The sequence below is a fragment of the Tinamus guttatus genome, unplaced genomic scaffold, assembly GCF_059628265.1.
Source record: "Tinamus guttatus ecotype Peru unplaced genomic scaffold, ASM5962826v1 Tinamus_guttatus_pri_ptg000067l, whole genome shotgun sequence".
NCBI lineage: Eukaryota > Metazoa > Chordata > Aves > Tinamiformes > Tinamidae > Tinamus > Tinamus guttatus.
The window spans coordinates 1,572,583-1,595,601 of NW_028288601.1; the positions used below are offsets into that span (position 1 = coordinate 1,572,583).

Genomic DNA, 23,019 nt, shown 5'->3' on the forward strand with positions numbered 1-23,019 from the left:
CAGGATAAATACATCTGCACTGCATCTACACTAATAAATCTGCATTCACACTAAATATTATGTACTGCTATAGTTAAAGAATTGCAGCCTGTATGTAGACAATATTCCTTGCAACTCCTTATATTTACCTCATAAAAAGATGTTAGAATTACATCTTTCATAAAATTTAATTTTTAAGAATTTCTGAAATGCTTGTACATTTCCATCAAAGCAGCTTTGTTGAGCATACATTGGCTTACATAGAGTATATGGAAGTAATTCCTGAACTTTCATACCAGGCCTTGATGAAAGCCTCACAGTACCATTCTCTACTGCTCAAATGGAGAAAAATAAAATAAAATGAAACCACCACCCCTAAAAGTGCACACACATTTTAACCTTTGCAATAGTTTAAAATTACTCCAAAATTCTAGAATTTCATTCAAAAGCAACTTATGTTCCAAAACATTTCTGTACAAAAGGCACGAGTGTAGTTTCTTTGTTAACCATTAGTACATAGAGTTACTACATAATAATTTTCATCCATTTTTATAACATTATAAAAATTTGTCATGGCCTTATGGAGTGGCATAAAAGCAATCACAGGATAGCCACTATTACCTTTTAAATTCTTCTTCATTCCCCCTCTTCAAGGAGACTATAGCGTACATTTTGAGAAGAAGTATCATAGCATTTGCTTTTTCATTGTCACCATAGCTGTAAAATATACAGCTGTTTTGATCAAAGAATAAAAAGAGTTCACATTCCTGCAGTCCTGGGAACGGCTCTCTTGCACCTTTACATAGTGCAGCAGAAAAACATTTCAACTATTTTAGCTCATGGTGTATTAAACCGAGTGCTATAAATCCAGATCAGCTAGTTTTAAGGCAAAAAGAGGCCTATACCAAGCTACAGCTATCAGATGCATAAATATAATTATCAATTATAAATTTTGAGGTTATTTGCATTTAGCAGCTTACGGCATTCAAATGCATTTTGCTAGATACTTAAGTCAAGAGTGGGAGAGAAATTCATGTGAACAATGATGATAATTTTGATCAAGTTTAATAAATCACGAGGTAGTTAATTGCTTCAAAGTTAGTTTGTGTAAAGACTTGCAAACTTACTATCATACCAATGCAGCAATCACCATCTTTTCACCATCCTAGAAGCAGAGATTTCTTAACAAAGATACTTAAGTTATCAGGTGGTATCTGCCCCCACTACTAGATCAATTTACTTTTACTTCAGAGCCTAGTTTAATAGTTTTAATATGTCTTTCAAAAAGCTTTGAAATTCAACTGCTTCATCTGCATATGGATCTGCCCAGCAATTGGGGATTTAAAAAGAACATTTAAAAAAGACATAAAGAGGAGAAAGCTAAAAATACCTAATTACCAAAAATAAAATTAAAAAAAAAAATCAGCATAAGGAAGGCTGTGATGTTACAAGATAAATATTCAACCCCAGGAAAACATAGATAGATGGATCATATTTCTTTAGGAGTGACTGCTCCTTTTTTGGACACCTCGGTGTTTGTGGCCTCCTTTATTCATTCCCTCCACCCCAAAAATTCCACTTCTTCCGCATCTTTCTGGCGCCAGTTTAACGCCAAGCTCTGGGCTGCACAAGAGCAGCCGCTACCAGCGACAACCGTGAGCGAGGCCGAGGCCAAGGCCAAGGCCGAGCAACCGCCCCCTGCCCGCAGCAGGACGGTCCCTGGGGCCAGGACAGAGGGCCGAGCCCTCGCACACGGTTCCCATCAACCCTCCTGGGCTGCAGGAAGGGAAAACAGCTCCGAGGAGCCACCCGCACGAGCTGCCCAGGTGACACGAGCATTGGGGCGGGAGAGCAAAGCGAAGCAACGCGCCCGGCCTGAGCGCCCGGCACGAGCCGCGCTGGGCTCCCCTCAGCCGCGCGACACCGAGGTAACGCGGGTTTCACCCGCCAACCTAGGAGCTTCACGTGCTCAGCACATCACAGCAGTAACTCCTCCAAAGCTTCTTCCAGCGTCGCTTCCAAAGAGCGATGGGTGGCTTCAGCATTACGCAGGTTCAGCACCTGAAAGGGTGATTTTGCTCGTGGCTCGAGTTTAACTGAACAACTTCCACGTGTACAAACAGGGTCGTACACCACAACCGGCTCCATTAGGACCTCACACGCCTGTGTTACAAGCAGAATTTGAGGTGTATTTACAGGGCAACTTCAACAGCCGCTTCTAGCTTAAGAGAGCAGCCAGGATGCAAGGGGTAGGATAGCACTTTATATATGAAAATTCCCTCTCGTGTGCATGGCAACAAAACGAAAGTTAGGAAAATAGGCATACAACTCCGTTTAAGTAAATACATTGCTAATGCTGCAAATGAGCAGCGGTTCCAAGCAGGCTACCAAACCAGAACAGGACCTCACCACTTGGCATTGGCTCTCAGAGCACCACTGAGTACCAGATTTAGTATTTAGTGAAAAGTGAACCAACGAACCATAATGAAAGGACAGTTGCTTTGTTTGACTATAACTTAACGTTCCTTTTAGGAACCACAGCATGCCACTAAGCATTCTGGTGAATCTTTGGATGAAACAGTATTAGCAGCAAGAGAACAATTTTACATCACTGCTACTGAGTGCCAACATTAAACGCGGAGGAGAAATTCAGCAAAAAGGAGGATACTTTTTTTTTAAAAAAAAAAAAAAAAAAAAAAGAACGTCTCTGCTTAGACATTAAGAGCTATCCATTTCTCATTTACTTTATTCTACTAGCCTGTGCTAAATATCTGAGCTGTGTTATAGGATCCTCCAATTCTTTTACTTCAGCTCTAATTAAATCTACAGCTCACATTAAACTACATGCTGGCCACCTCTTTGCATGTACTTGAAACAAAAAAAAAAAGAGTTTTTATAGAGATTTAAATAATAGGCATGCATTTCTTACCAAATTCTATACTAAACGCTTCTGTGCGGATTCAGAGCTCATGCAATCACGCAACAAACATATTAAGGAGCTATGACACCACTCGGTAATGGTCAATAGGAATAAAACCAGCTCCCTGCCAGCAATGGCAGGTTCCAGCTCAGTCACTGAGTGACCCTATTCTCCACGACCACCTAGAATTTGCTTAAATAATTGAACTTGTGTAAAAGCAAGGCTTGCCATATGAGATCTCTTCTTGTTGCTCAGCACCAAAACTCTCCGTGATCAATACCATTAAAAGACACTTAGTATTGAGTCGCTCTCGCTTGACCCTAGTGAATGGCTCTGCCTGCACACCAGAATGCTAGTTTTAAGAAAAACATGGCTCAAAAATGCAGCTGCTTCAGTAGGAAAGACATGTATGTGTTTTTACACTTCAGTAGTGCACATCAGTAACAGACCAACACCGGGGAAAAGGGAAGCCTGCGTACAGTATTACAGAATTAAATAATTGTTTGAGTAGTTTGCTAATTAGCAATAATATTCCGAGAGACAAGTAAATGCATTTTAAGATTTTTTCTACCAGAAGCGGATTCTGGTTATCACAAAACTTAAAAGCCACGGTTTTAACTCACCTCAGGAAAGAGAGGAGTGGTTTACACTCTCAGGGTAGTCTATTATCTCAGATTAAATTAATGCCTAAATTCATCAAGCATCCTACAGATTACGCTGCTTTTCAAGTATTCCTCCAAAGATGCCTTCCCCCCTGGCTCCCAACCGCCCCTTTAAGTTTCTTGCTCTAGAAATAGTAGGAAAAAAAAAAAAAAATGAACTGGTCTTCTATGATAATTAGAGAGCTGCCATCACACACAGACTTTTTTTCCTAGGTACATGGACCAAGTAATCTGCTCTGTTGCAGAAAATAAATTTCTGGAGATTTCTTCTGGAATTGTTTTGAAATTACTGGGGTTTTTTGTTGTTGTTGTTTTTGGATTGTTTTTCTGTGTGTGTATTTATTTACTTTCAGTCTGCATTACTAGGTGGTATGTGCGACTTCCCTGCAGAACATTAGGGCAATGAGGGTTCACTCGGGGGCTGCCGGCAGGATCAGGCACCCAGGGAAGAGCTCTAAGGAGAAACTGGAGAGAACAACTCCCTCCTGGGAGCTTTTCTTTCCTCCCTCCAGTAAGAGGTAGCCCTCTTGCCCTGCTTATTCCTAGAAAACTGGAATTCCTGATTGATATCCAAGTGCTAGATATTTACCAGTAATTCTAAACATAAACACAGCAAGCTTCGTCACTAACTATTACATAACATGAAGTTTCAGGCAAAATAAATAATTGTGAGCGTGAGCACAGCTCACAACTAGAGGAGTGTATTCATCAACAGAAACATTTTTGCTCGCACAAACTAGAGCTCTAACTGGAATTTAAATTTCTACGCTAGAATATTTAAGAATCCATTAGGATGAAGCAAGCTCCATTTTTCTTTTTGAGTTAAAACACATAGAATCTGTACATTTTAAATCTAAAATAAATCAATTTGCCAAAACAATAAAATCCTATTTTTACAGAGGAGAAAAACATATTAGACACGCAATGTAGACTACATATTTTAAAATAGCGTTCCTAAAGTTCAGCTGAGCATGAAAGTTAATCTTTCAAAAGTGAACATGCAGCTCCAATTCTGTTCAAGTGTACTAATACTAGCAAAAAGAAACTTGACTATTTTTATAAATTCTCCAGATATTTTTAACTAGTCTCTTCCTAAACCACAAGTGGTTTTATAGCAGAATTCTTTCAACTAAATATATATATTAATATACTTTAAAAATATAATATACACTTTCTTTGAAACATTTCTCTGCATTATTTCTCAGTGGACTACAACCACAAGGATATCGTGATACCAAAAGAAAAATTGAAGAGGGCCTTTCCACCTGAAGACCTTCCATTCCAAGGCAGTTCAATATCAACAGTTAGTCCCATACCCCAAAAAATCAGATCCATCCTTTTCTGCCTTTTTTTGTGCCCTTATCCAAATTTTAACTTGGTTAAAAACAGATGGATTGTCTCATTTAACCTGTTAGAAGCAGTTTCCCTTTCAGATTTTTAAGGGGACGATTCAGCTGATGCTGACCCCGCTGCACCATGAAGAGGCAGCACAGAGCAGCTGGTGCCTCGGCTGCACGTATGGGAGTCAGCCCCTACCCTATAGATTTCTCGCGTGGCAACCACTACAAGAAGACGCTTGAGCGAAACAAAGAACATAATTTAACTCATTTTTACATTTCAAGCATTAATATTCATATACAGGAGGGAAAAAAAAATCCTTGAAGCTTTTTATCTGTCATTAACTGCCACACGTACCGTATTTTAATGCTGACCTTAATGACACATAGTTTATTTAATAAATACAAAAAGATCCAGCCACAAACATTAAAATCTTCTTGTGGGTTAAATGCATTCATCTTTCACACGCCCACAGACACTGCAGACTTAGAAAGCAGCAAAACTAAGGGAGAATTCGGTCGTATAATCTGTTAACTATCTTAAACATGTCCAAACACAAAAGAGCTTATGCTCCTGTACAGGCACTTTCCAAAGACAGTTTGGTTATTTCTGGTGATGAGAGGGAGTAACCGGAGGTTCCAGGTCAACAAGTGTCCCCGGAGAGGCTGAGGAGCCCCCAGCGGCTTCCTGACTGTCCCAGCACCCCCAACCCAAGGATCCAGCTAGGATTCGGAAGCTCTTGCAGCACTTCCAGCAGCAACATCTTTATGGGGCAGCACACGGAGGCTCACGCAGAACACTGGGTTGGAAAGACATAAAAATGCAAGCACCCAACATGGCCAGGAGAGGGGAAAAAATAATAGAATAAAATAACGGATGGAGCCGTCAGACTAAGGCTTAACAATGACACAAGCGTTCCTGGTAACGTCACATTTCCAGAAATGGAAATTAAATCTCTGTTTCTGGTATCACTTTCAGCAGCAGTTAAGAGATAAGTTTACACCCTACGTCATTTGAGAAAAAGAACCAATTGACCTATGGATAAATACTTTGCACGTGCAAGCAAACGGAGAGAAGACCCAGCGAGGAGAAAGACATGGAAGTCCTGTCAAGTTACACGTGAGTTCCAGCATTAGTAAACACATCAATCCTACTAGAACTTTTCCACTTGCCCTTCTACCTCTATAAAACATTAAAAGCTATTCTTACTTACAGCGTCTGGTACTTAATATTTGCACCCCTTCCCCATCTACTCTCCAACTTCAGACAACCAAATTCCAATTGTCTTACAATTTTTTTAAAAACTCTAATTATCAAAAATCCCACATCACTACCGCACTGTTCCTATCTCACCGTACTGGTGTAAGGAAGAAGCCACCAGAACTGTTTTTAATTATGCTACACCCCTCGAGGCACCAGTTAGATGGCAAAATCCTAAAAGTTAGGAGGACTTTAAGGAGGGGAGTAGGTTGAGGGAAGGAAAACTCTTCACGCAGCTTCCCTTGAAGGCTGATGCTGACCATTTTTAATGGATGTATATTAATTCCTCACGGGCCCCTCATGGAAATTAAGGGAAGCATCTCATGTTCTGCTAGACAGGCAAATCCCAAGCCACTTCAGAATTTTTCAGGTCCAAATCAAGCCTTTAAACTCCATCCAGCAGCTAGCCTGAAGCTATAAGTACTCCAAACACCTTAGAGTCCCATGCAACTAAGTGAATAAAACCCCATTTTTCAAAATTATCACCCCTAAGGTCTCAAAAACACATGAAATAGTTTCTATTAACCTATGATTAAGGAAAAAAAAAAGGAATTATTTTTAAAGCATTTCTTGGTTATATTTTATTATCCTTGAGTTTCACTTCCAAGATACGCAACTTCTTTATTTCCTTCCTCCTCAAAAATTACACATCCACACAGGTTTTGATCCACATACAACAAAGTGCTCAACTACCTTCTGTAAAGGGATTGTGGTAAAGACAGTGAGCAAGTAAACAGCCGCCCATCAGGATGCAAGTTTAAAGACATGCCTTTTTAAAAAAAAAAATGCAACAAAAAAGATACATTTGATGACCAGGCAGTATGAGGAGCTAGACAACCTAAACTTTCAACAAGGTAACAGGTAACAGTCAGTGAAGAATCATCTGTCCTTGCCATAACAACCTGTTGCCTACACAGGAATTACAACAGCTATTCAGATTCCTATTTTCCATTACAATTTTTAAGCTTTCAAAAAAAAAAAAAAAAACACACCTGGAAAAAAAAATACACGTAGAAGCAGAACATAAAAACTCAAAAGTCACTAGGCAAAAACTGGGGCTTTCATTCCTGAAGACGTATTAACTTGGACCCATGCATGGTCCCCAGCCTCCTTCCACTCAGCAAAGCAAGAATATGGCTAATAAATGAATGGGGAAGGGGAGAGATTTTTTCTTTTTTCTTTTTTTTTTTTTTAATCACTTCTACTCATACTGAGCGTGTTTCTCCTTGCTTGATATTTACAGGATCACAATTAAAAATCACTGCAACTAACCTCTATTTAAAGTAATTCTGCCACGACACACCACGCTGTCTTGTGAAGCCATTTCCCACTGCCCTGCGCACTCAAAATACAAACCCTAATTATGCCAAAAATCAGCAAAGCCCAATTCAGCGCCCGCCCAACAGCATAAAACTCATTCATTGAGCACAGGCGTTTTTTGTGCAGATTTTTAGGCCAGTTTCCCCCATTCTTCACATCCTGTGAGGCTCTAGGTGAAGGATGACGGGAAATTCATTACGTTATCCGTAACAGACTCGCTAAGAACCAAAATAGCTTGGTAAGAGGCAGCACCACCTCTGCGCCGCTGCTCGCTTCCCCCAGCCCTCTCCCAGATAGAAACCTCCGAAGGGGAGGTTGCAAATTTGTCTTCTCAGTAGTAACAAAGAGGCCCAGAGGTGGGGGGGAAAGAAAAAAAGAAAAAAAAAAAAAAAAAAGAAAGAAAGAAAAAAATCCCACTCTTTTCCCTGCTCCCGCCGTGAGCAAAGGGCCTCCTCGTGGTGCCGCAGCTCGGCCCTGTGGCGCTCGGAGGCTCTGGGGCAGCAGCTGCTCCCAGGCAAGGGGACCCGGCCGGGGTAGGCCCAGGTGGCCGGAGTGGGCGCCCGCCCTCCCCCCAGCCCGCACGGGGGCTTCGGGCCCCTCGGAACGGTGGCCCTGTGGCACGGAGGCCTCGCGAGACGCCGGCCACGCTGCCAGGGTGGCGGGCGAAGCCATCGCGAGGCCGGCCCCAAGTTTTGAGTCAAGTGACCTGAGGCTCCCCGCGCTGCAAGGGCCGCCCCTCACTCGCGGGGGTCTGAATGCAGAAATGCTGCATTCCTGCCACATTCCCTCGAGATTTTGGTAGCGAGGCAGGAATCTATGTGGAGCTTATTAAATACTTTGCACCTCCCCCCTCCCCAAATAATTCCCCACCCTTCCACCAGGCAGACCTTGACCAGGCCCCTTTCTTTCAACTGCAGCATATCCAGTTGTCTGTTTTTAAACACTTCCAAGGGGGAGGGGAGCCCGGGAGCCACACACAGCTCCCTCTGAGCAGGTAGGGAGCTCGTTTTGCAGCCCTGGAGCACCCACTTCACCCCTGGAGAGCACACGGGGCCGGGATGGCCCCTCCGAGCACCCAGCCCAGCGCATGCTGCAAGGAGCGGCGAGGGGACTCGGCTCTGGGGCCACCCTCCTTCACCTTTAACCTTCTTTTCTAAAAGAAGGGCCTGGATTGCCGAACTGTCACCCCCTTTTCCTCAGGCCACCCAGAGGGGGGAAAATTACCCTTGAAATATCTTTATCAGTGATAACACACACACTCTCTATTAAAAAAAAAAAAAAAAAGTATTTAAAGGCACTGTAATGAAGTGAGCGGGAACTCTCCACGAACCAGCCACACACCAACAGAGGTCAATACAACGTATTGAATAATTCCGGCGTGCCACAGAACAACTTTGGCTCTCATGAAATAATCATTCGACCAAACTGCTACACACGCACACGGAAACACAGACTTCACACAGCCACTTTTTCTTCCCCCCCCCCCTTTTTTTTTTTTTTTTTTTGTAAATAACCTCCCTCCACCCCCCAATGGTATCACTTTTCTAGCTACAGCAGACACAGGGCTGTGCAGGGCCCCATGGAAAGCTCGGGCCGGCCCGCGGCGCGAGCGCGCTGGGTGGGCCTGGCGAGCAGCGCGCGCGCGGGCCCCTACCTTGGTGCTGCCCGCATCCGACGCCTTCCCCTTTTGGAAAAAACACACAAAGGCCTCAAATAGGCCACTCTGCAAACACACTAATAACCGGTTTTAACCTAAATATTCAACCCTTGAAGGCTGCCCTTCCATAGATATCTAGCTATGCCAAATATACACCCAGTAAGCAGTGTTTGGAGACATGGAAGGAAAAAAAAAAAAAAAAAAAAAAAAAACACACCAAAACTCTTAACTTGTTGGCCCCACAAAAGTATTGTACATCTATAAAAGGAACAAGAAGGCCACTTTTACATATGGAGGGCACTGGATGAATTTTAAGTGGGTTTCTATATTTGATTTTAGGAGGGGGGAGGTGGAAACAAAGGGGAAGGAAGTGCAGTTATGAGAAATACAATTTAATTTTCAGTTAAGCAGCAGTATAAATCCAACCTACATCTGATACATTCCAACATGACACTGCATGATGGAGCAGTGTTTTAACAAATAAGGGCTTCAGGAGAAACACCACTGGTGCACTGATACTATCATATTTGCAATTTTTGGAATCTTATGCCTATATCTTGGGAACGTGAGCCTCGAGAAGCGCTCAAGTTCAATGCAGATTTCTTTTCAACCAAAGTTACAGACAGACGCATGTTTCTAATATTTCCTACTTCAGTAACAAACACGAAGACAAGCTACCCCACAAGAAGAATGCACTTTTACAATTTTAACTGAGCTGACAACTGAGAACAGGAAAATACATTTAAAAACACTAAGTAGTAACACAAAAGATGGTGAGATTTTTTTCTACATAGTGATTTTTCATTTACATTTACACGAATAAAATGAAATTGCTCCCAACAGAGTAAATAGACCACTGTTTGCACGTGCTTTAGATTAATAAATATGTATGTAAATTCATTCATTACAGAACAATCAATTCTTGAATGTTCCATTGATTTTTAATTTAAATCTAATAATATTTTAAGTCTACAAAAGTATTTATAAATATATATGCACGCAAGAGGCAAAATATGTATTCAAATCTCTGTAACATGCATAATGAAGAACAGAGGATACAATGTACCAATTTCTTGTTAAAAGTATCTAACAAGTACAACCATGACAATTAACATGCTATGAATTAGTCCAGAGAGAGATTTCCCCCACCCTTGCTAATTCTAGACCACCAGAAAACCTCCATGCTTTCCTCAAATGAAACCTTCCTTCAACACTAAATAAAGATTAAACTTCTAATTCTCAGAATGCCAAGATCTAATTCCCAACAAGACAGCTAATTCACCTTTTCAAATCAATTATTTTAGATAGGCTGCACTTTTAAAAACAACTAGGAAATAGCAGGAATCCCTTCTAATAAAGTTGCACAGACAGACATACTTCCCAGATTGAATAATGGAGGGCAGGAACAAGCACGTGGAAAGTTTGATCTATTTTGCTATTACTCTCTAGTGCACTCCAGCTTTTCTGCTATCTAAATATTTGGGGGGAAAAGGCAGACTGAACTGCCGTAGGCAGTGTAAAAATACAACCCTGCTGCACTGCAAGTATTGCTTCTTTAAATGAGGCCCACAAAATTACTATCTCGCAAAAAAATAAGCATACGTTTCGAAATTAAGGATGCATAAATCCTGCCCTTATTGGGAAGGAGTCATTCTCCTTCTGCTCTAACATTCCAGCTCCAAATAATGATAAAAAAATCCTCTCAAACACGGACGAGACCTATACTATATGCCCATAAAATGCTGCAGACTCTAACATGGCAGGATCAAAAATATGTACACCAGTGTATTTACAAGATGCTTTTTGTTGCCGGAGCCAAGCTCATGTGCTTGCCCGTTATACAGTTCAAAACACCACATTTCATTTCCTGCTAACGCCCATATTTTAACTCTTCTCGGGAACTTTAAATTTTAAAATCTTAACAATCCCCTGCCACCTCGCCAGAAGCCGCTTCTCCTACAAAAAGGAAGGATTTTTTTTAATTGTATATATATTTTTTAAACCTGGATGTCCTTCCCCTGCAGCATGGCCAACCCGGTGCACCAGGAATACGCGGGGTGCCTCGGGGAAGCTGCCGGGTTTACCTATCCACAGGGAAGGGAAGCAAAGACCCGGGCATTTTTCAAATTGCTCCTGCCTGGAAATCTAACCGAGGAAGGGGGAAAAAAAGGAAAAAATAAAGGGAAGAGAGAGAAAAAAATAAAGGAAATTACCTTTGTCTTTTGGGGACTGAATGCTCAACTTCTATGAGTTTCCCGTGCAGCTCCACTTTACCTGCCGAGACAAGCGGAGGGGGGACATTGGAGCGCGGCGGCTCCGCGGCGCAGCGCGCAACACGTTAGCGGCGCCGCGGAGGTGACAAAGCGCGGCCCGCGGGGGCTGCGCGGCGCGGGGGCCCTGCCCGACCCCCCCACCGCGCCCCCGGGCCGCGGGGAGCCGCGCAGGGGCGCGCAGGGCCCCGCCGCCCTCCGCGGGGCCTCCGGCTTGGGGTGATTCCCTCCGCAAGGCGGTGGGAGGGCGGCGGGAGCGAAGCGCGATTAAAACAAAAGCTCTCGTTTCTTTTCCGCCCTCCGAGGGAGCCGCTCCCCGGAGCCGCCGCCGCTTTACGCGCAAAACCTGCCTGCCTTTTTTTTTTTTTTTTCCTTTTTTTTTTTTTTTTTAAGCACACAAAAACAGGATGTCGGGGCCAAGAGCCGGCGCGCTGCTGGAGGCGGTGATGGGTGCGTGAGAGCAGCAAAGAGAAACCGAAATAAATAGCAGGGTGGCTCGGGGGGAGGAAGCAGGCAGGGCTATTCCTCCCCCCCTCCCAAGTTTGGGGCAATTGTGCGTCTCACTCCCACCCGCGAGGGGAAGGAATAAAATAATAATAAAATGAAGCGCGGCCTGCGCAAAGGCGCGGAGCGGCCCGGCGGGGGCGGCCCTGTGAGGGGCTCCGCGCGCTCGCGCTGCCCCGCGCGGCCGCGGAGGAGCCCACGCGGCTCCGGGGCTGGCTCGGCCGTGGGATGCGCGTGGAAAAAAAGCGGTGGGCGCCGCGCGCCGCCGAGCCGCGCCGCTGGGCCCAGGCTGCCGCGGGCGCGCAGGGCCGCGCGGCCCCCGCGGGCGCCCAGGGGCCGCCCGCCCCTCACCTGCCCTCGGGGCGCTGCGAGGGGGGTGCCCGGCTGCGCGGCCGCGGAGCCGCCGCTCACCTGAAAGCGCCTCTATGGCCTTCATCGCCCAGCTCTCGTCGGGGCAGTCGACGAAGGCGTAGCCCGTCTTGACGAGGAACTGGCCCGAGAAGGGGATCTTGGAGTCCTTAAAGAGACTTTCGAGGTCGAGGGGGCTCACGTTCTCGCCCAGGTTGCCGATGTAGAGCTTGTTCATGTTCGCGGCGGCTCGGGGACACGCGCGCGGCGGCTCGCGGCGCTCCTCTTGCGGGAGGAGGTGGGGAGGGACGGCGGACGGAGGGAGGGAGGGAGGGAAGGAGGGGGGATAAAACAAAATGCGATGGGAGAGGGGAGAGAGAGAGAGAGAGAGGACGGGGCGGGGGGGGGAGAGAAAAAAAAATCAGAGCTGCAGCTCGTGTCCCTCCCTCCCTCTCTCGAGGGGCGGTTAAAAAAAAAGAAAAAAAAAAAAAAGGAAAAGAAAAAGAAAAATGTGACCAAATGGGAGCCCTTAAGTGTCTGCCGGGTTATGCAGGCGCATGGGGGGCGCGGGGGAAACACCCAGCGCCGGGGCCGAGGATGGCGGGCTAAGGAGAGGAAAAGGAGGAGGGGAGGAAGAAGAAAAAAAAAAAAAAAAAAAACTACTTTTTTGTTTTGCCCCCAAGCCCCTTTGACAACAGCAGGCGGACTATGAAAATGTCACACTACGTGCGTGCAGGCGCCGCCTCTCAATACATATATATATAAAAAAAAGAAACACAGAGAAGGGAGGGGGGAAAAAGGGAGGCAGAGAGCGAGAGAGAGAAAAAAAATTACTTGAATATTCCGGCTTTTTGAATGAGCCACGTGTTCAAACTACAAATCAACTTCTCACGTGAGGAATCCCAGCTCTTCAATTAGCGAGTGGCCGCGGCGCGCGCACCCGGCGGAGCAGCAGCAGCAGCAGGAGGAGGAGGAGGAGGAGGAGGGCCGGGGTGAAGGCCGGGGGGAGGAAGGGAGCCGCGCAGGACGGGACAAGTTTAGCCCGGGGGGGGGCTGGGGGGCGGGACCGGGGCTGGGGGCGGGCGGGGGAGGGGGATGGAGCGGGGGATGGACAGGGGAGGGGGGTGGGGGCCGGGACGTGCTCGGTGCCGCCCCCCAAACCGGCCGCCCCCCTCCGCTCCCCTCCCCCCAGTGCGGGGGGGGATCCGCGTTTGGTAACGCGCCCGCAGCGCGGGCGGCCCCTGCCCGGGGAGGGGGAAGAGGGGGGTCGCGCAGGGCCCCCCGCCGGCCGGGCAGGGGGAGGGGGCGCTCGCCTTTAATGGAGTTAATGGGGGGGGGGGGCAGCGCGGCACACAAAGGGGTTTGGGATCCGCCGCCCCCCGCCTGGAGCCGCGCACAATAACGCGGGCCAGGGGGAGGGGGCGCGCGGCGGCCCCCGCGCGGAGGCCGGCGGCCAAGGGCGGCCCGAGCGGGGCGGCGGGTCCCGCGCTCCGCGGCGCTCGCCCGTGTCCCTCCTCGCGGCGCGTTTGCAGAGGTATTCCGTGGAAAACGGTCAAACGCTTCCGTTAGGCGGCATTGAGTGGATTTCCACACGCGCGCGGTGCGCGTGGGAAGGCGCGGGGAGCGCGAGCGCCTCGCGGGTCCATGTCCAACTTCTCCCAACTCCGCGATTCCACGGGGGACGGTTTAATTTTCCTGCCCCCCTTTGAGGCGCGGCGGCCGCCCCGGAGCCGGGAAGGAGCCGGCGGGGGTGACGCCAGGGGACGGTTCCCACCACGGGGGCTGCCCGGAGCCCGCAGCCCTGGGGAAACAGCCGCGGGCGGGATCCGCGCCCCGAAACGCCGCCCTCGCCTCGCCTCGCCTCGCGCGCGTCCTCGTACCTCGCGCACGGGGAAACCAAATATTTGCGATTTCGACTCATTGTTTGGGCTCAGCATCGTTTTTATGAACTTTTGTCAGCTTGAAATGGAGCAAGTGAACGGTCTGCTCTGTGCTCGTGAGAATTTAGGCACAACTTCCATTTTGTAGAGAATTAGCAAATACTTATCACAGGGACAGAGAATTTTCTCTTTCCTCTTTCTTCCGTATTAGCCTGTTTACAACTCTTTCATTCTGGATGACATTTTTTCCTAAAATAATTCGTATTCCATTATCCTATTTTACCTAGCCTGGATTTTTTTAAAAAAATAATAATTATTATAATTTTTTTTTAAAATCACAATTGCTTGTGTCAATTGTGCCTAAGTCAAAACCAGCCCCCTACAAACTCCTAAATTCTTGGTCAAACTTGTGAAAGAAATTCGTCACCTTTCTTGTAGATTGACTGCGTTCGTTATAAATTTGATTTGTACTGAATTTAAGTCAATTTGCATGTGCTCGTTTTACGACAAGGTTGGTCTATGGCTGGTTTATCTAATATTTGGTCTATGGTTGGTTTATCAAATATTTTGTCTTAAAACTGTTAAGGAAAATGCAGATAAATTTCATTTAATATTTCAGTTTGTTTATTTGTCTTGCTGGAAATTATTTAAGAAATTAGGATTGGGAATTCATAGTAAGAATACGCATCACTCAATAACACCATAAAACACTTGATAATCAAATGATTGGGAAAAAATGTATATTAGCAATCCGTTTCTTTTGATATTCTGAGAACATCTTGCTAATAAATCGAAATATTTTCTGTAAAGCTACATAATGCAAAGCTTTGTTTGTCAAGAAGTGTGGGTTGGTTAGTGGTTTCAAGAGTAAATCCAAATCTTGAACGTCAAAAAAGGCAAATGAACAACAAAAACTTGCTCATGGTGCATAAAAAAATCTCTGCCTCCCTATAAACGTAGTTCAGATCAGCTTGGCACAATCAAATCATAACATTTGGGGAAATATAGTTTTACAATTTGATATGTAATTTATCTTGGCAGTCACAAACTAAATACGTCGGGATATATCAGCACACTCTCGTAGTTAATGTATTTTTAAGCCTCTTCCGTAAGAAGAAAAAAATAAAAGTATTATAAAATGTTTAATATTTCCCTGCGTTTCAAATGTTTATATTTATCATCCGCGCAAACCAGCCAGAAGTTAAAATATTTACACAAATACCCTGGACGAGGAAGCAAAGCCCATCGTTAATGAGGGGGCTGCTCTTTCTCCACAACAGGCTGCCATTAAACTCCCAGCCCAACATGTGCTTCCTCCTGCGGGCTCCATGGAAAGCTCCCTGGAAAGCTCCATCACAGCCATACAGGGCTTTGGGGGGGGTTCCTTTTTCCCTCTTTTTCCTCTTCCCCCCTCCCCCCGGCTCTGCCCCCACAGGCGCACCGGACCCTCCGCTCCAGGGGGAATAAAACACATTTAATACGTGACCCCCGCGCGGCGCCTCGTGGGCCCCGCCAGGACGTGGCGGCAGCTCCGCGCGTGGCCCCGTTGAGCACCCGGCGGCCGCGCGCGCGGAGCGGGGATGGGGGATGAGGGCCGGGGCGGCGGCGGCCCCAGGCCCGTGGGCGCCTCCATGTTGCCGCGGGGCGCGGGGCCGTCCCCGGCAGCCCGTGGGCGCGGGCGGCCATAGTAACTCGTAGTAAGCGGCGCGGCGCGGGGCGTGGCGCGGCGGGCGCTCCCATTGGCTGCGGCGCGCGCCTACCAGCGCCTCCCGCCGCCCCCGCGCGGGCGCCACTGGCTGCGCGCGGGCGCGCGCCGCGCTGGCGCCGACGCCCATTGGCCGCCGCGCCGGCCCCCGCGGCTCGTGGCGCGAAAGCGGCGGCGGCGCGCGGAGGGGAGGGGGCGCGCGCGCGGGCAGGGAGGGGCGCGCGCGCGCGCGCGGCGCGGGCAGGGAGCGCGGGGCCGCCTGCGAGGCGCTGCCCGGCGCGGGCTCCGCGCCGCGGCGCGGTAAGTGCGCGGTGCCTGCAGCAACGAGGCGGCGCGCGCGGGGCGGCGGGGCCGGCGCGCGGAGAGCCCGGCGGGAGCCGCCCGCCCGCCCGCCCGGCCGCGCCGCTCCTCCGGCCGGGCGGACGGGGGCGGCTCGGGCCGCGGCGCGGGGAGCGCGGCCGGGCGGCGGCGGCGGAGGCTGCCGCGCGCCGAGCCCCGCCGCAAAGGCCGGTGAATCGGAGCGCCCGCGGCGCGGGCACGCACGAGCCGGCGGCGCGCAGGGAAACCGAGACAATAAACGAGCCGGTTGCACCCGAAGCTCCGGGGCTGGAGGTGCATGCAACGTTGTAGCAAACTCTCCTCACCTTTGTTTATGGTTTCGCCCCCCCCCCCAAAAAAAAAAAACCCTCAATTCTACTCATTTCTAACTGAGTTATTTTGCTTGCCAGAAACTTGGAGGAATTCTCTATTTTGTAATCGTAAGGACCGTTGCATTATCATAGTACAAGAACAGACAATCTCTCTGTGAGTGTTCCTCCCCAGCAAGCAGTGTGGCCATGCTTTGCAATGAATCTGCCTTCTGATTCCAAAGAGCATTTTACTTTTTGCACTTTCTCATGGGATCTCTTTATTCAAACGCTGGTCGTTCAGTTAATTTTATTTTCAGCTTCCAAACATTTGCAAAAACATCTGGCAAAACAAAAATCTGCTCACGTATTTTTAAAAAATGTATCAAATTAGCTTAAACTCCTGTTTGAATATATAGAAACTTCTCCTCAGTGTTACTTTTTGGGAACAGCTGAATTTAAATGGGATTTTCAAAATGGAGTTGTTGTTGTGTTTCAGTTCGATACCTGAAGTTTGAGATCACTGGAATGGTAGGGGAGAAAGAGTGGAGGGAAAATATAAATATATCACGTAGAACATGGCCAGGCGAATTCAGAAATTTATTTGATCAAGTGACAGGAGAAATTGCCAATATGGCTTCCTCTGCCTACAAAGTATTTTGTGGAGCTTGTTCCAGCAGCCAGGAACTGCAAACCAGGGCATTTACTTCAGAAGCAGAAGTGCTCCTCACTTTTTAAGTTTAATTTAACTCAGTTCACATGCTTTTTGATTATTTTGTTGTATTTATGAAGGAATCCAAATATATTTCTTGTTTGCCTCTTCTTTGATCGTGGAAGTCCTTTGCTAGGGAGAGAGAAAAAAAAAATCGAGGGAGGGAGTAAAATGGGGCAACAGCCCAGGCATGAAATCCCTTTGGAGAGAACAATGAGACCCTCCTCTCCAGGATCTGTTTTGCCTTTCTAATGCGAGGGGGATGTTTTCTGCTAGCACTCAGCACCGGAGGTATCTGCTGAATTCAGCCTCAGCATTCTCCACATCTTAAACCTATAGGGAGATTTGTTGTTGTTATTTTAATATCTGGTACGAGGTAGATTTTGATGCCTGTGTTTCCCTCCAAATAGCCGTTATTGACTAATAAAAAAAAAATCTTTTTTTTTTCCTCAAAATTTTGTGGTGTAACACACAGACCTCTGAAGAAACTCTGAAATATTTTGTAACTGAAGTAAGATATTTCTTACATTAAAAACAATTTTGGAGCTGCTAAGTGCAGACATTTCCTAGAGTTTACAAATTAAAAAAAAAAGTTTTAAATTATTTTATTATCTTAAAATATATTCTTTCATAGCCTGAAGTCAATACAAATTCAGTGCCTTCCAGTCTGAGCAGTGTTTTAGCTTAGATTTTGTTTCTTTCTTTTATACATCCTGCCACGGATAAGTATTCTCATTTCCAGGTATTTTCACAAAAATAGCTGTTTAAATTGTCTGTTAAAACATTAAATCTCTGAAGAATTTGCTTGTGAACGTCTGTTTGTGTTTAAAATGTGCATATGCAGCTCAGTATATATTTTTATCGTTTGCTACTTCTTATTTTCCTGAAGATCTGGGAAAAAAAAAAGTTAAATACAGCCCAGTTTTTGTTCCTGCTTTCTTCCTTAAGCAGATTGCATGGTTGAGTCCATGAATAATAGAGTATATGGTAATCCAAGGCAACCTGCGAGGCTGGGCTAAGAATTCTTGGCTCCTCCTGCAGACATTGGAGCTTATGTCTGAATAATTTCATTAGGTCATTTCTATCGTTATTTTTCTGGTTTTAAATAAATTAGCCTCAATCTTCTGTGTTTCCGATGAAAGCCTTGTGATATAATTGTTTCCTCTGTAATTGGTTATTTTGGCATATTGTGGATATTTTTAAGTGCGAAATGTTAAGGAACTCAGTTTAGAAGAGAGGTATTCAGATGGGTATTTTCAATATAAAATGAGAATATATAATATTTTACAATCATACAAGGAAATTCCTGGATTTCCCCCCTAATTATGGTTCTCTGGCACTTAATTAGTCAATCCAATTTAACTCCTATTTTTGTAAGACATTTTATTTACAGTTTAATTTTCCAAAGAAGTTAAGGCAGAAAACTAAAACTCATATAAAATTAAGTTGTTGTTTTGTTTGGGTATTGTTGGTTGTTTTTTTTTTTTTTTTTTTTTTTTTTTGATGAGACTGTTACCATCTGGCATTTCCAACAATTTCATTCTGGACCCCTGGAAAAGAGAGATCTGTAAATCGAAAAGAATTTGGGTTTCCATGCGGCATAACTTGTGAAAACTTTGACAAAATTAAAGCACATACAGATAGTGCTACTTTCATGCTAATTAATTCCTGGTTTATAGCTCAATTTACATCTCAATTGAGCAATCCTTGATGCACATAAATATATCTTGGGTTAAGCAATAGTTTCTACATATTCCAGATTCAAGTTTTTCTTCAATAAATATTTTTGGTTCTTGAAAGATACTTTTTTGTTTATTTGTTTTTGTAACAGTAAACAATTTAAGTAAGTTTCTAAGTGCTTACCAAAGCTAAAGTTAGAAAAAAAAGCAGTGAAAAAAGTGTGAAGCAAATGCTATATTTAGGTGAACCTGGGTCTACAAGTCTACTTTGAGGCTATTTTTTGCAAGTCTGGTTTGAGCCCATTGTTTGGCTGCGCAGTCATTTTGTAGCAGTAAAACTTGGCTCACCGAGTGCTCACCAGCAAAGAACTATAAAGGGGTCACGAAGGCCAAAGGAAAAATTCAGCTTTGTTGCATCAGACCTGTGATAAAGCCCCAACCTATATGTAAACACTCAGTGAAACATTTTGCTATGCAGCAGTCAGAGGGAAGGCTAATGCCCGCCTTGTTTGCCATAACTTAACCTTGTAAAAATACAGCAAAGTTGTGTTAGCAGAGAAATAGCAAAAGTTCTCTTTATTTTCATTCTTTTGATGAAAGAAAATGTTAATTTCATGTAATAGTTTTTATATGTGCATATATATATGTAAAACGATGGATCCAAGAAAACTCAGCCATGTTTGATACCCTTTTGTTTTAGCTTTACATGAGTTTCTAATACAAATAATCAATGCTGAAATCCAAATTTGGTTCTATCAAAATAAGATTTTTTTTCTCAAAACAACAAAATTTTCAAACATCAGTTCTGATACTAATGAAACATAGAAACAGAGTAACCTAATTGAATTCAGTGTTAAAGCTGTGTCATTAAGCCGTTAAGCCCAGGAAATTCAAGTTAAATTTCCTACAGCATTGGCAAGACGGTAAAAATACAGAACTTTTTCTCTTAAAGTTAAAAATAATCAAAATAATTGAAGTTATATTTCTAAGGTAATAAAAATGAAATATTTCAGAGTAGTATTATAGTCTATTTTTAAATTTAATATAATATTTGATCCTTATGTTAATATTGCAATCCTAATATTGCCTTCAGCTTTAGGTAGCTAGAGCTACTTTAAATATTGTTAGTTTTTATCTGAATATATTTGCATCGAGTTGTAGCTGTTTACTTTGAGAGAGAAGAGTGGGGAGGGGGAGTTAAGCAGTGGAAAAAAAAATAAGAGAAAAAATATTTCCTGGCTCTGCTGAGTCAAAGGCCAACAGGTGCCTGCTCAGTTTCTTAGCAAAACAGTCATTGGTCTTGCTAAAAGGCTACACTCACGTGCTGTAAATGGGGATTTTAAAATGCTCAGTTTTGAAGAAACAGAACAAACCCAATGAGCTTTTTGGATGCAAATGTTACCAGCCTAATTTATTATTATTATTTTTTACTTAGTAAGTGACTTTCAGAGGTTCAAAACTAACTTCTAAGTTGTTCAGGGTGTATCCCAGTGAGGATCAGTTAAATGTCAGGTTTCAAAGTTCAGTTGTCTTAATAATTAGGGAAGAGGGAACAACCCCTTCTTTTCCAGCAAGAAAAATGGGCTTTGCCCCATACACGCTTTCAGACAGCTTAGAAACTGTTGGGGGCGTATAGAAAAAACATGGCAAAACTGTAGCCCAAGGGAAGATTTTGTTTTCTCTATAAATTATGAGTGAAAAGGGAGTGAAAAAAATGTAGGGATTTCAGACATCAAATCTCCTAAGAACCCAGTTGTGCCTAGTATTTCTATCTGCTGCAAATGAAGTTGCATCTGACTATTGTTATTGCTATAACAATAAAAGAAAATATTCTTTTCCTTTCTTTTTTCTTGTTTTGTTTTATGTTGGACATTGAGTTGCAAAGCTATAGAGTAGCACGCTGTATCTATGTATGCAGAGCCTCATCTTAAAGCTTCTGTGGAGCATGGCGAAGAGGCAAAGCAAGCCGGCACTTGCATTGCACTTCTGGAGTTGTAGGTCAAACAGTAGAAAGCGCTGAACACCTTTGAGATCTGGTTATCAAGTGACTATAAAGGGTTATAAACATCACGCCTGTAAAGCCTGTATAAAAAATTAAAGAATATGTAGAAGTATTTGAGTTTATTTTCCCAATTGTTGAATTTCTGAAGTTGTAAAACTATTATTTTCTTTTGCATTTGCAATATATTTTATACTTCCAGTATTTTTTTCCTTTATTAGTTTGTTTTTGGTACTGTGCTAATTTCTAGCAATTTTTATTAAGATGTTAGATGTTTTCTTTTCTTTTTTTTTTAATTTTGTAATTGTAAAATCAACTTTATAGATTACCTCTCTATTAGTACGTCTTGTACATCTTCAGGTTACAAATATTCTTAAAACTAGAACTGCTACATCCAGAATCAATAAATAATAAAAAAAAGAGGGACAAAAAAGAAATCAAGAAAAAATGGCAACTGATTTAAACAAAAGTTTGTCTGTTTTGTTCTGTGAGAGATAGGGTGTTCCTTGCAATTAAGTATTGAAATACTGCGTCTAATATTTTCAAGGAATCCATTCTTTGCAGCAGTTTTTCTCTGTGCGATTCCTTAAGTATATAAGGAATGAGTTTTAGATACGATAACATGGTGTATTTTGACTGCATTCGCAATTGCCATCAGTGACTAATCAAGTGGTAGATGAAAAACCTTTCGTTGCCTTCACGTGAGAACCTGTTTTATGTTTAGTTGCTATTTTAAACTTTAATCTATATGTAACTAAATTGAACTGAGAAAACTGTGCCAACAGAGAATATATTAACACAAAACCTTAAACCCATTTTAGCTTTAGCTGTGGCCAATGTTTTCCCCTAACAATATGAGCGATTTGTCTTAAAATAAGCATGGCTTCCTTTGCTGCTAACTTTTTTTTTTTTTTTAAGAAATTCAAAAAAATTCAGAAAAAGTCATCTGAGTAGGGCTGTAAGAAATCTCCCTGATGGGCTTGGTGGGGCTGGAGCCTCCAAGCCCTTGTGGGGGAAGAGAAGCCCTGGCTGCTGGAGCAGATTAGCATTGCAGATGAAACGCCCCCCTTCCTCTCACAAGCCCCACATCACCTGGCTGCAGGCACAGAGAGCTGTCCCCTGCACAGGGGGGAATTAGCCTTAGCCTAACCATAATGGAGGCTAAAAAGAAAAAAAGAAAGAAAAAAATGAAAGAAAGAGCAATCCTGCAATCAACAGACTCAGATCTGTGGCGTAGCTATGAGAGGTGGAGGGCTTCAGCCCCACCATTTTGTTTTTAAGAAGGCAGTTTGCTCTATTGTGGCTTTACTGTGGAAGCCCCCAGATGAAGCCTGGCTAGAAATGTGCGCCAACTGTTAAAACCCAACACGTTTAAAGACATTTACAAGCTCATAAAGCAGGTTCCCCAGACATGTCCAATCTGAGGGGTGGTTTGAGGGCAGGAGAGGAGGTTGGCTTGGCTTGGTGTGCACACCCTTCCCCTGCAGCTGGACACTTCAGCAGAAAACTGCTTGGCATGAGCGGAGTTAACATACATCCTGTCAAGAGAGTGGGGCATTCCCTGCAATGCTTCCTCAGCACATCAAAAAAAAAAAAAAAAAAGAAAAAGAAAAACACAAGTATATGAAGGGGGAAGTGTCCGGAGTTAAGGGGTGCCGCTTTCCTTCCTCTCCTTTCGCCCTCCAGTGCAAGAGCTGCAGCTGGCACGTGCTGGAGAGAGGAGCCCGGCACTGCTGAGGGAGCTCGCGCCAGGAAGCTCAGCAGGAAAGACATGGCCGTGCCGTGGGGAGCGCTGCCCGTGGCAGAGACGAAGCCACAGCTCAAGTGTCCGGGCGGTTCTTCCTTCCTGGCGCGAGCGGGAGCCACAGGGCGCTCGGCACCCGCAGGCACCAAAGTCTCGTGTTCCCCTTCCCCGCGCGTGGGCAGGCTCCCCGGAGGGAGCTTTTCCTGGGCTAGGAGGGTAGATGAGGCTCTGCCGCCAGCGTGGACGTGGGGGAGGCCGGGGCAGGCGCCCACCGCGCGGTGCCACGCGCTGGCGTCGGCGGCGCCACGCGCCTCCCGCTCGCAGAGGCGAAGCCGAGCGCTCGCCCCCTGCAATAGCCACTCCCGGAGCAGGGACGGGTTCCCCGTGCCCGCCGCCATCGCGACGCCGCCGGCCCT

The 23,019-nt window shown here is 45.1% G+C and overlaps 1 protein-coding gene across 1 annotated transcript in view; it reads right to left on the reverse strand.

Annotated features, from left to right (window-relative positions):
- The window catches only part of IGF2BP3 (insulin like growth factor 2 mRNA binding protein 3), a 102,346-nt gene extending 89,136 nt beyond the window's left edge, over positions 1 to 13,210 (reverse strand). The window contains exons 1-3 of the mRNA XM_088519701.1: positions 13,093 to 13,210; positions 12,322 to 12,543; positions 11,350 to 11,410 (exon numbers count right to left, since the gene is read on the reverse strand). Coding sequence (XP_088375827.1) covers positions 11,350 to 11,410; positions 12,322 to 12,496 — 236 coding nt within the window. The 5' untranslated portion in view covers positions 12,497 to 12,543; positions 13,093 to 13,210. The remainder of the gene's footprint in view (positions 1 to 11,349; positions 11,411 to 12,321; positions 12,544 to 13,092) is intronic.
- Positions 13,211 to 23,019: the final 9,809 nt, after the last annotated feature.